Source organism: Chiloscyllium punctatum, chromosome 3 (genome assembly GCF_047496795.1).
Source record: "Chiloscyllium punctatum isolate Juve2018m chromosome 3, sChiPun1.3, whole genome shotgun sequence".
In the NCBI taxonomy this organism is placed as follows: domain Eukaryota; kingdom Metazoa; phylum Chordata; class Chondrichthyes; order Orectolobiformes; family Hemiscylliidae; genus Chiloscyllium; species Chiloscyllium punctatum.
This window is the reverse complement of record NC_092741.1, coordinates 59,081,808-59,095,511: the sequence shown is the minus strand read 5'-3', so window position 1 is coordinate 59,095,511 and position 13,704 is coordinate 59,081,808. Positions and strand designations below refer to the sequence as shown.

At 42.6% G+C, this 13,704-nt stretch overlaps 1 protein-coding gene across 6 annotated transcripts in view; it reads left to right on the top strand.

Annotated features, from left to right (window-relative positions):
* The window catches only part of slc18b1 (solute carrier family 18 member B1), a 63,192-nt gene that overhangs the window by 22,690 nt on the left and 26,798 nt on the right, over positions 1-13,704 (top strand). For all 6 annotated transcript variants that reach the window (XM_072553765.1, XM_072553763.1, XM_072553764.1 and 3 more), the window contains 2 exons: positions 1,377-1,524; positions 11,941-12,097. In XM_072553765.1, coding sequence (XP_072409866.1) covers positions 1,377-1,524; positions 11,941-12,097 — 305 coding nt within the window. The remainder of the gene's footprint in view (positions 1-1,376; positions 1,525-11,940; positions 12,098-13,704) is intronic.

Below are 13,704 nucleotides of genomic sequence, written 5' to 3'. Positions count from 1 at the left end.
GTAAGGCTATTCAGCCCATCGAGTCCATTCCGCCATTTAATCATGGCTGATGGGCTTTTCAACTCCACTTAACCCATACTCTCCCCTGTAGCCCTTAATTCCTTGCAAGATCAAGAATTTATCAATTTCTGCCTTGAAGACATTTAATGTCCCGGCCTCCACTGTTCTCCATGATAATGAATTCCACAGGCCCACCACTCTCTGGCTGAAGAAATGTCTCATTTCCGTTGTAAATTGACCCCCTCTAATTCTAAGGCTGTGTCCACGGGCCCTAGTCTCCCCGCCTGATGGAAACAAATTCCCAGCGTCCACCCTTTCTAATCCATGCATTATTTTGTAAGTTTCCATTAGATCTCCCCTCAACCTTCTAAACTCTAATGAATACAATCCCAGGATCCTCAGCCATTCATTGTACGTTAGGCCTACCATTCCAGGGATCATCCGTGTGAATCTCTGCTGGATACGCTCCATGCCATATGTCCTTCCTGAGATGTGGGGCCCAAAATTGCACACAGTATTCTAAATGGGACCTAACTAGAGCTTTATAAAGTCTCTAGCACATGGCTGATTTTATATTCCAACCCTGTTGAGATAAATGACAACATTACATTTGCTTTCTTAACCACTGACTCAACCTGTAAGTCAACCTTTAGGGAATCCTGGACTAGCACTCCCAGATCCCTTTGTACTTTGGCTTTGTGAATTTTCTCACTGTTCAGAAAATAGTCCATGCCTGTATTCTTTTTTCCAAAGTGCAAGACTCACTTGAATTGCTCACTTGAATTTCATCAGCTATTTCCTGAACTACTCTCCCAAACTGTCTAAATCTTTCAGCAGCCTCCCCAACTCCTCAGTACTACCTGCCTGTCCGCCTAACTTCATATCACCAGCAAACTTCATCAGAATCCCCCCAGTCCCTTCATCCATATCATTAATATATAAAGTGAATAGCTGCCGCCCCAGTACTGAACCCTGCGGGACACCACCTGTCACCACTTGTACTCATTATCCCACATTTACCATAACTAACCCACCTAGCCTGCACATTCCTGGACACTATGGGGCAATTTAGCATGGCCAATCCACCTAACTTGCACAGGTTTGGACTGTGGGAAGAAACCCATGCAGACACCGGGAGAACATGCAAAGTCCACACAGTCACCCAAAGGCTGGAACTGGTGCTGTGAGGCCACAGGGCACTAGTTTTCGACTTTCCAGTACTTAGAAGAAAATCTTTGCTCATCCAGGAATGGTTATTAAGCAAGTAGTTGATGATTAAGCAACATTGGAAGAGTTATGAAAGGTGGTAGAGGGATAGATCAGAAAGTATGTATTGTACTTTTTCTGAATTTGATGTCTTTTATTTCTGTTCTCAGCCTATTGGATAAAGCTCCAAATGGACCTATATTTATCACTTTGTGTTTCATCATAAGATCAATGGATGCAATAGGATTTGCTGGAAGCATTACTGCCTCATTTTCAATTCTTGCCTCAACATTTCCAAACAATGTAGCCACAATCATGGTATGAATGAATTTAATTCTTTCAGTAACGGTAATTAATGTATAATTCACAGTCTACCAGTAAGATTAGCAATTATTTATGGCATTTATGCACATATATGTACACTTTATACATGTACTTATACTTTGTAAGAATACTTTAAGCATATCCTTTACTAAGCTTTGTTCTCTTAGTATGTCTGTTATTCCTTATTCTTTCTCCACCATTATGGCAATTCCACTGCCCATTGTCCAACCCCAAAAAAAATCCACTGAAAGAGATCAAAATAGTCAAACACCTGGTCAAAAAGTTGAGCTTTAAGGAGGGTCTCAAAGCAGAAGTGTAGGGAGGGTATTCTGGAGCTTCTGGACTTGGCAACTGAACATGTGGTGCCTCGTGTTCGAATCATACAGTATTAGAGATGTACAGCATGGAAACCCTTTGGTCCAAATCATCTACGCCAATCCGATATCCTAAATAAATCTAGTACCATTTGCCAGCATTTCACCCATATCCCTCTAACTCCCTTCCATTAATTTACCCATACAGATGCCTTTTTTAAAAATATTTTTGTTGAAAAATTTTTTTCTTTACAAAATTATAAAATTAGAAAAGTATGAAAATATAACATTATAACAACAAAGACAACAACAATAAACCAACTACTATACTACTCTACAAAAGAACTCACAACTACACTCATTACACATCAATAAATAAATAATGCTGCTCAGTGTAACAAAACCACAGCTCTCAACCTTCGACAGCATCAATTATTAAACACATATTTGCTTGAAATGCTTCCTCTCAGGGTATTAGGCTTATTAAACCAAACCACCATGGCTAGACAAAAGCTCTAATTAAATTGTTCGACAGATCCGCTTCCAAATAATTCAAAAAGGGCTGCCATGTCTTATAAAAATTGTCCATTTTCTGGTGCACCATGTTTGTAAGAAAGTCCAAAGGAATGTGTTCCATAATTAACTCATGCCACCCCACAGACCCGTTTGGGGGGAGATGGGGAGGGGCGTGGTTTCAAACACCCAGCACAAAGAATGTTCTTCCTCACACAAAAACTGGGGATGCTAAAATGTTTTTTCCCGTGTATATTTAAGGGAGATAAATTCGGCAAACCCAGGGGAAGAGAAACCGGGTCCACTTGATTTCGGTCCCCAAGACCCTCTCTGTTACTCCTGCCACAGCGCTCCAGTACGTACGGAGCCTGTGGCAGGACCACAAACAATGAGTGAGGGGACCCGTATTTATTTTACACTTTGGGGCACATTGAAGACGCACCCTACTTAAATTTTGCAAGATGATCTGGGGCCAGATGAGCCCTATGAAGAACCTTTAACTGCGTAGCATGGGTCCTATTACATATTGAAATCTTCCTCACATTCTCACAAATGTCTTCTCATGTTTCCAGAGTGATCTCCACTCCGAACTCTCTCTCCCAGACCTCCTGTAAATGCTCGAGGAACCTCCCTCCCACCCCGCTCGCCCCCCTCCCCAACAAATGATATAGAGTACTCACTGAAGGAGTGCTCTTAGCATGAAGCACCCTCTTTTCCATGTCAGATCTATACTTTCAGTCAGAAGCATAGTCTTATTTTGGATAAAATCTCTGATCTGAAAAAAAATGGAAGAGGACCCTACTTGATAATCCTTACTTACGAATTATTTGATCAAATGACGTTCATGCATCATCTTCAAACAGGTCACCCAAATAAGAGATTCCCCTATCCACCCAGGACTTAAACTCAGGATCCATTGTCCCTGGCCGGAAACCTGGCATACCAACTATGGGAGTATGGAAAGATGTTGAGACACATTACCCTCCATCTATCTCATTGCCCTTCTACACTTTGACAGTATTAATAACTATTGGATTACATTCATTTTAATAAGAGCAACTCGACCTAGCCATGGCATTGGAAGGGACCCTCATCCTTGAAGATCTTGTTTAATCTTGTCAAACAAATGAACAAACTGACCAAAACTAGGGGTAACAGAGAGGCCCAAATAAAGAAAGCCTCCCTGTGCCCACTTAAAGGGGAACCCACCTTCAACGTCTCCCCCCCCCCCCAATAGGCGCAGCCTCTGATTTTGAAAATTTGTTCTTGTAACCTGAGAAAAAGCCAAATGAATTAATACATTGTATCAAATAGAGCACCGCAACTGCCGGGTTCGAAAGAAAAATGAGAACATCATTTGCATATAATGTGATCTTGTGCACCTTCAACCCAACTTTTGGGGCAGCTATACTAGGGTTCCCACGAATGGCCTCTGCCAGCGGCTCAATCACCAATGTGAAGAGCAAAGATGAGAAAGGACAGCTTTGCCGACTGCCCTTACCAATGTTAAAATTATCGGGCCTTTTACCATTAGTGAGAACCGCCACCAGAGGATCACTGTAAAGGACCCTTACCCATTGAGTTAACACTTAACCCAGGCCAAACCGCTCCAGGGTATAAAAAAAGAAAAGGCCATTCCACGGGGTGAAATGCCTTGTCCGTGTCCAAAGAACCCACCGACCCTTGAACTGACATTTTCGGCACACTTGAATCACGTTAAGTGGTCTCCTAACATTATTAGAAGATCGGTGATCCTTTATAAAGCCCGTCTGATCCTCCTTAACAATAGACGGCAACGCTCTTTCCAACTTCAATGGCAGAGTCTTCGATAAAATTTTGAAATCAGAGTTTAAAAGCGAGATGGGTCTGTAAGAAGCACAGTCTTCTAGGATCTTCCCTTTCTTGAGGATAAGAAAGATCTTAGCCTCTCTCAAGGATGGTGGGAGGTAATCCTGACTATATGAATAGTTATACATGTCTAGCATTGGTCCTGAGAGTATGGTTACAAATTCTTTATTAAACTCACTGGATAAGCCATCAGGGCTGGGGGCCCTACTACTTTGAAGTTGCCCCACTGCCTCCTGTATCTCCTGGGCTGTTATGGGAGCACTAAGGAGAGACGCCTGTTCAGCAGACACCCCAGGAAGATCCACATTCCTAAAAAAAAGACTCCATCTTATCCCATCTGTCCTCTCAGCATTCAGACTGGTAGAGTTCAGAGTAAAATCTCCGAAATGCCTTATTAATCTTTTAGCATCATAAGTAAGAGTCCCATTCCCTTCCCTAATAGAAGGAACAGACTAGGAGGCATTCTTCCTCCTGACCAAATATGCCAAATATTTACCCGGCCTATCAACATGCTCAAACAGCCTCTGCTTTGCAAAGGAATGTCCCTTACTTGCTGTTTGTATTTACATGGAGTTTAAGGTGGATTGGAGAGCTGTGATCTGCTGCAGCTTAGTCACCGATGGTCTACTGTAATGTGCCGTCTCAGCTGCCTTCAGTTATGCCCAAGCAGGCACTTCTGCCATCCCTTCTGTCACTTCGGGCTGGCAGAGTATGAGATAACTATCCCTCTAGCACAGGCCTTAGCCGTCTCCCAAAGAATGGATGGATTATTAGCTGTACCTGAGTTGGTGGCCAAGAAAGCTTCAAATTCCCGAAAGAAGTATTCTACAAACTTGCTGTCCTTGAGGATGAAGGGACCCATTCACCAGTGCAATGAGCCCGTTGCATCACTCTTAATTTTAACCATTAAATACACCTCTGCATGATCAGAGATGGCAATATTCCCAATCGAACAGGATACCACCAAATCTAAAAAAACCACAGGAGTTAGGAAATAATCAATCCTTGTGTGGCATTTATGAGGATTGGAATAGAACGTAAGATCTCTGCCCATTGGGTGTAAACGTCTCCAAATGTCTACCAACCCCAGTTCCACACATAAATCACCCAACTGTTTAGATTGTGATGAAAGATTTGGGGGGCCTTTGGGCATTCTATCCAGCATAGGATCCATCAGGCAATTAAAGTACACCCACCCCCCCCTGTAATCATCAAGGCCATCAGCTTAGATAGTGCATCAGTCAGAAATTCAAGAGGGTGGGCCGGAGGATAGTAGACATTCAAAATACCATATTCCTCACCATGTATAAGGGCCTTAAGAATAACAAACGAACCATACTGCTCTTTAACACAATCTATTAAATAGGAGACCCTTTCAGACGAATATTGCCACTCCCCTGCTCCTAGTACAAAAAGACGAGATAAACACACTTGCTCATCAAACCCACCCTGCTGCAACTTCCCTAACTCACCAGAGTTCTAGGGTACACCTGATCAGATCTCAGAGATTTATCCTCCTTTATGCGCTTTAAGCCATTCAACATCTCCTCCTCTGTAATATGGACATTTTTCAAGATGTTGCTAATTATTTCCCCACGTTCTCTATCTCCACAGTAAACCCTGATACAAAATACCCTCCCCAACCCACCAATCTTCCACGGTTCCACACCTAGGTGGCCTTGCTGAACTCCAAGAGGCTGTTTTCTCTCCCTAGTTACCCTTCTGGCCTTAGTGTATTTGTAAGGTCCCTTTGGATTTTCCGCAACCCTATTTGCCAAAGCTATCTCATGTCCCCTTTTTGCTGTCCTGATTTCTCTCTTCAGTATATTCCTGCTGCCTTTATATACCTCTGACAAATCACTCGGTTTCTACTATCTATACCTGCCACATGCTTCCTCCTTATTCTTGACCTAAGCCTCAGTTTCTCTCGTCATCCAGCATTCCCTACACCTGATTCCTGATGAAGGGCTCCAGCCCGAAACATTAACTCTCCTGCTCCTCAGATGCTGCCTGACCTGCTGTGCTTTTCCAGCATCACAACTCAACTCTGATCTCCAGCATCTGCAGACCTCACTTTCTCCTAGTTGATTCCCTACACCTACCAGCCTTGCCCTTCACCCTAAAAGGAACATACTAAAATGATTAAAATCAGGGCTGTGCAAGAGGCTAGAATTATAGGAGTGCAAGGAGTTTGGGACTGGAGGAGATTACATAGACTGGGAGGGACAAGCATGAATTGATTTAAAAATAAGAATGAGAATTTAAACATAAAACATGACTTGCTCATAAGTCATTGTATGCCAGTTGGTGCAGGTGGTATTAAAGAATCATACTTGCTGCAGCTTAACGACATGGGCAGCAGTGTTTGATTATCTGAAAGACAGAATGAGAGGGACCAACCAGTTTCGAGGAAACAAAGGAAGGAATGAAGTTTTCAGTGGTAATGAACTGGAACAGTTGCGGAGATTGGATGTTGATTTCGGAATTGAAATAATTGCACAGAGGCCAATTTCCCATCACCAAGTCACCTGTTATTTACGAGCGTGCAATTCATGGAGTCTGACCAGCTAGCTCAGAGCCAGTCCCCAGAGTGAGGAGACTGAATCACCTGTTTGTATCTGTCAGCCAGGGCTCCATGATTGAGGCTGTTAACCTGGATCAATCTCATACTCAATGAGATCCATTTGGCCTTTGTTCAAATCACAACATTCTTCTCAACGCCCCCACCCCCACCAACAAAAAAGTCTCGGGGAAGTAGGTCTGTTCTTTTTCTAGTAGCTTCTCCTGGGATGCTTTTGCCCCAGGTTCAGTTCCACTGACTTGGGCATGGACCCATCGCTTGTGCCCAGAGTATCTTGGGAGACTCTCTTCAGGCAATAACAGTATTGAGGCTGCATCCCTCTCAGACTCTTGATGGAGGGGATGAACCCATGGTTTCTGATCTATCTGCTTTTTCTAAAGGGCCAGGTTTGTTTTGCTCTTGCCCTTTTTATGAGATAGCAGCTTTCAGATGATCCATATGTTTGTTCAGCATCGACTCATTACCCGAACTTTAAGTTACAGGATCTGACCTCATGTGGACCTCGCCTCATTCACCTGCAGATCCATTTCTGTGATTGCGATACCAAACTTCATACCCTGAAGTAAACTGTCTCCTTTGCTTAAAGGAGGCATGTGACGGGTGTTTCTGCTGCCGTTTCATCACCATCATTACCACCACACATACACAGGCACCTTCCCCCTTCCTGGGAGTAAAATGTTTAATCTGGTATGGAGCCTTATCCCCATCAGCAACTCTACTGGAGCTAACCCCATAGTTGTGTGAGGAGTGATCCTATAATCAAACAGGAACCAAGACAGTTTGGTATCAAGCGAAGTTGTATGCCGTTTTTTTGAAGCCTGCTTTCAATATTTGGACTGTTCTTTCTGCCAGACCATTGGACAAAGGATGGTATGGAGCTGCCTGAACACGCCGAATGCCATTCGACTTTAAGGAATACTCAAAATTACTGCTAGTAAATAACATCCCAATATGTGACCAATAATTCCGGGAGTCTGTGTATTGTGAAAGATGTTCACAGCTTTTCAATCATCCCCAAGTTTGCCAAATGAACTCTGTGCTGAAAATGTGTTGCTGGGAAAGCGCAGCAGGTCAGGCAGCATCCAAGGAACAGGAGAATCGACGTTTTGGGCATCAGCCCTTTTTCAGGATGCCCGAAACATCGATTCTCCTGTTCCTTGGATGCTGCCTGACCTGCTGCGCTTTTCCAGTAACACATTTTCAGCTCTGATACTCCAGCATCTGCAGTCCTCACTTTCTCCTCAAATGAACTCTGTGCACATCCAATCACTTTGAATGGGCCTCGGCAATGATCAAGAATATTGACCCCATGAAAGGACCGGCATAGTCAAAGTGTAACCGAGTCCACAATTTAACCTTCCAGACCCATGAATGTGGAGAGCTGCTGGTGGTAATTTGTCCTTGGTGGCACTCTGAGGACTGCCCCACCAATGTAACTATGTTGCATCCAATCCTGACCATCAAGACGTAATGTTTTGCCTAGATCCTCATTTTGGAAACCACTGGATGACCCTGTTGGAGTTCTGGTAGCGACCTTTACTTGCGACAATCACTCTTGCTCCCCGTAAAAAATATGCTTTCCTCTCCGGTGATCTGGTCTTGCTGGATCCAGAAAAGTTTCTGTTCAGGTTATAATGGTCCTTTTATTTCCCCCATCAACACCAATTGTTTTAATTTTGTCAGGATAGGATCTTTGTGTCCACAGTCAGATATTATCTATGGTAACAAGAAGGGTTTTTAACAGAATGTTTTTAACACCAGAATGGACTCTTCCAAGAGAGAAACCATCAGTGGTGTATCTGCCAGTGGGAGGTGGCTCAATGCATCTGCATTTGCCACTTGGCCTCCTGGACAGTATTCCAACTTGTGAATTGCATACACTGAAAATAAGGTCCCACCACTGAATTCGATCAGATGCTATGGCCGCTACGGGCCTTATCTTCTTTATATAACCCTAGCAGTAGTTTGTGGTCCATTGCTATTAAAAATCTACGTCCTTAAAAGGTATTCATGAAACTTCCTGACACCAAATCTGACGTACAAATCTGACGTACAAACCTTCCTTCTCTGTTTGGGTGTCTTTGCATTTAGCATCATTCATTCCTCTCTTTTGGGCCATCAGTGAGCCAACATATCCCAATACCATGCAGGGATGCATCACATGTCAGCGCCACTTCTCACTTGGTCTAATACCTTAGACAACAATACCTGCTTTTTCACTTCCCTGAAGGCTCCATGACCATTTTCAAGGCTGATCATTTTTCAATAGCAGGTGTAAGTGTGCCAAGGTGAAGACCAGGTTAGATATGAATTTCCTGTAATAACTTACCAACCCAAGAAGGGACTTAAGTACTGGTTCAGTCACAGCCAACTTGGTTGCTCACTTTATCTTCCAACGGGTGTAACCTGATTTTTTCAACTCTGTAGTCAAGTAGATCACTTGGGTACCTGGAACACAATTTTCCTGTATTAGGCATACATCTGCCTGGCAAAAATGTTTAAGCACTATGTTCAAGTTCTCCGGGTGCTGTTTATTGGTCTTCCCAGTTATTAGCATTTCATCCAGATAAATTGCAACCTGGGGTAGACCTTGTAAAATGCTCTCCATTGTCCACTGGAGAAGAGCATCAGGCTAATGATACCCCAAATGACAGTCCTGTATGTGGTATAAACCCTTATGGATATTAATTATGGTATACCTCTTGGACCCCTCATCTAGTCACAATTGTAGGGACATATGGATCATGTCAAGCTACATGAAGGACAGCAGCTTCCCCCTCAGCTAGTTTTATGTAGAAGTCCTCTATGCGAGCGATTGGGTTTTTATCCAGCTGCGAAAAGTGGTTTACCATTTGCTTAAGATCCCCACAAAGGCAAACCAAGTCGTTAGGCTTCACAAGTCAGTATGACCGGTGCTACCTATTCTGCAAACTATACTGATTTGATTCCTTCACCTTCCAGTCTCCTGATTTCTGCCTCTACTTTTACCCAAATGGAATTAGGCGGACCTTGCAGAATCGTGGAGTTGCTTCTTGGTTAACATGTAAGGTGGCCTTGGCTTCTTAGTCCCTAGACCTTCCTGAAAATCTTCCAGGTATTTAATTAGGACGTCACACAGGCAGCCATTTTCTAATTTAAAAATGTTGAGCCAATAAAGGTGAATCTTTTTCAACAATTCTACTCCATCAAGCTTAGGCCTGAGTCTTTTACTACAATCAACAGGAATTGTACAGACTACTTCTTGTAGAAGACTGCAACCGAAGTCATACCCTTGATCTACAATAGTTTCCCAGTATAGGTTCTCAGTTTGGCTGAGATCTTGCAAAAGGTTAGAGTTCAGAGCGAATCTTGTTAAAGTCTGGTTCTGTAATCACTGATAAAAATGTGCCGGTATCGACCTCCATGAGAACTGGGTGATCATTTAACCACACATTTATTTTGATTGGTTCAGATTTTGACGTTGCTAAGCAATTTAACTGTTCCAACCCACATATAGATAGACTTTCCAGGTTGTGTGCTCTCCTAGATACTGGCCTGTGAGTCATCAGGACCCATAGGACTCCTTTGCTGCCTCGAGTCCACATATCGACAGCAATTACAGTAGCTGCTGGCCCAGATCCTGAAGAACATTTTTGCTGAGGTTCAGCTTTGTTTTGAGGTTTTGCTGTGGGCTGACCAAGGGTCCCTCTCCTTAGGATATCCCCTGCATGAGGCTGTGTGATTGCCTACACTCAAGTAGTGTTTCCCAAGCTCTGTTGGACAGGTGAGGATGTCCACTTCCACTGGGATAGTCAGTAGCTCATCTCCACTTGCTGCATTTTCTAATGACAAAGCCAGTTGTTGTGCCTGTTTGAAGTCCAGTTGGGCTTCAGCTAGGAGGTGCTTTTGCATTGTTACGTCATTAATCCCACACATTAAACATTCTTTCAGTGTCTCATTTCAGGGCTAATGCAAAATCACATGCCTTTGCCAGTCATTGTAACCTTGTCAAAAATCCCAATATCGATTCTCCTGGTTCTCGAACTGCTGAATAAAACTGACAGCATTTCAGAATTAGAGGAGACCTATGGTCATAATATTGCTTAACTAAATCCATCAACTCTTGAAAGGTTTTAATATCAGGTGCCTTGAAAAAGTTAGACTCCTAATAAGTGAAAATGCTGTGTCCACAAAGCAGTCAGAAGCATTGTTTATTACTTTTCATCTGCCTCAGTGTCATTTCTTTGGAAACAAAATAGTGCATTCTTTCCACACACTGGGCTCAGTCTTCGATGGCAGTATCAAACAAGTTAGGCTTCCCAGATAAAAGGCATGATGCCAGAAATGCATATCCCAACTCAAAAACGACTGTTCCAAGCAGATTTTCTTCAATAGCATACTGTTTTCTCTTGTCAACATTGAAATAACTGCACACAGGCTGGTATCCCATCACCAGCTCACCCTTTATTTACACATTAACAGTACGTGGACTCTGACCAGTTAGCTCAGATCCAGCCCTGAGAGTGAGGAGACTGTCTGCATCTTCTGTTTATCAGTGTCAGCAAGGGCTCCCTGATTAGCCCAGGTTAACAATCCCAATCAAGGATTTCATAATTACTGAGATCTACCTGGCCCTCTTTCTAATTACTACAGGGATCAAATGTGATATCAAGGTAATGTACGGACTGGCTGAACTTCCAGGTAGAGGAACTGATGCCATTGTTTTCTGTTCACCACAAACTATGTTCTCTAGCTACTGATTCCATCTTCCCAATGTTCTCCATGATTCTCAGTGTGGTATATTAGCTGATTTCAGCAAATGCAAAAATGCATGGCTACAAGGACATAAGTTACAAAAGTGAGAATTAAATTGAAACTGAGTTTTAACCAACTCTTTTTCCATCATATAGTAGGAATGGATGTCAGAGAAGGACCAGATTTGCCTCCATTGTGATAACCCTACAAACAACTATTTTGTCAATCATCATTTGTAGATAATGCCTATTTTGTAAAATAGTGAATGTCTGTGGAACAGTATTTGAGAGGGGAATGGAGAATCCTGGGAAGGAAAATCCTGTTAAAGCTGACAATACTTTATAACAAAATGTCATTTCTTTCATTTTGTATTTTTAGCAAACAAATCACTAGAACATAAACTACAAACATTTTTTTCAGGGACTTCTGGAAATATTCAGTGGGCTTGGCCTCGTAATGGGTCCACCTGTTGGAGGTTTTCTGTACCAGACATTTGGGTATGAAGTTCCTTTCATTGCAGTGGGATGTATCGTTCTTTTGATGGTACCTTTGAACATGTGTATTCTACCAAATTATGGTAAAGCTCTATATTTTAACTTACCTGTAGAAATATTGTTAAATATTATGTTGGATGGCTGCCATAGATATGTGTCTTGTTGTGTAATGAATTGTGGCATTTGGAAATTTCTTGGAATTTGTAAGGCAATAATTGTATTTTTTTAATTCGAAAGTTATTGTAATTCGTTTAATAGTTCACCTCGTTATGACAGTAAATAATTGGGTTAAATAAATCAGGATCTCTATAGTGAGTTGATCTCCATTGGCCATCATAATTGAATTGAGTCCTCTGATTTGGGGAAAAATTAGACTTGGTATTTCTACCTGATTACAGAGGAACCTTGATTATCCGAACGAGATGGGCAGGTACTGTTTTGTTCGGATAATTGATTATTTGGTTAATTAATTCAATGCCTCTCCTCTGGGGCTTGGAGTTTTCTGAAGTTTCCTTTTTTGCCGCTCTGCCTGCTTTGCTCCCTCTCTCTGTCTCAAGATTTGTTTATGAGCAGAGACACACGGGTGGGTAAGGGACCTGCAGCATTGCTGAAGCCTCCCCCCATTTCAATGGGATTGACACAGTGAGCATTTGCTAAGTCTGCTCACTGTTCAGGAGACTAGGCAGCAGTACACCGCATGCGAGCACCTCTGCCCCCATTTCCCCCCATTCCCCGTTCTCCCTGGCCACTCTGCACTCCCATCCACCATCCGCCCTCCCCAATCCGTTCTCGTCTGCCCCTACAACCCCACCCAACCTTGTCCCCCCCACCAACCCCGTTCATCAGAGTGAGAGAGAGAGTGGGCGGTCAATCATTTGGAGATGGTGCCTGGGCTCCCATTGATATCCAGGACTGTTCTCAACAGTATTTCAGTCAGCCGGGTTCATTTTTAATCATTGTAAACAAAAGATGTGATCAGTGTTGAAATCTCTTTGATGTAATGTTTCTATCGGGACCTTGAGATCTTCTTCAGATAATCCGAAATTTGGATAATTGAGGTTCCTCCGTATTTGCAAGTGATATTATATGGATGTAAGGTAAGAACAGAACTGGACTTGGCTGTGCCACCCCTCATGGTCAAAATATCTGCTGAAGCTCTGTCTGAGTGCTCAAGCAATGCATGGCCAGTTAAGCAAAGTATTGAAAGTTGTTCAGTGCCATTAAGGCAATGTCCAGCAAGTGTGAACTCCTTCAGGACAGGAATGGATGAACAATACCAGAATAGTGAAGAGAAGAACCAGAGATTAGTTGCAAATGAAACAGGACAAAATATGAATCCTCCTTATATGGAATCAAGGTGAAGTGAAAGAATATTTGGTTTGGTTTTAGTGGTCATCAGATATTCTACGTCACTTCACTCTTTTCTCCTTTGCTCGTACCTGAAAAGGTGATACACAAGGTACCAGAGGGTAAATTTGAAATTGGTCTTACAAAGAACTATTGTTCATCATTTATATAAATGATTTGGTTGTGAGCATAAGAATTATAGTTAGTAAGTTTGCAGATGACACCAAAATTGGAGGTGTAGTGGACAGCGAATAAGGTTACCTCAGAGTACAACGGGATCTTGATGAGCTAAGAAGTGGCAGATGGAGTTTAATTTAGATAAATGTGAGGTGCTGCATTTTGG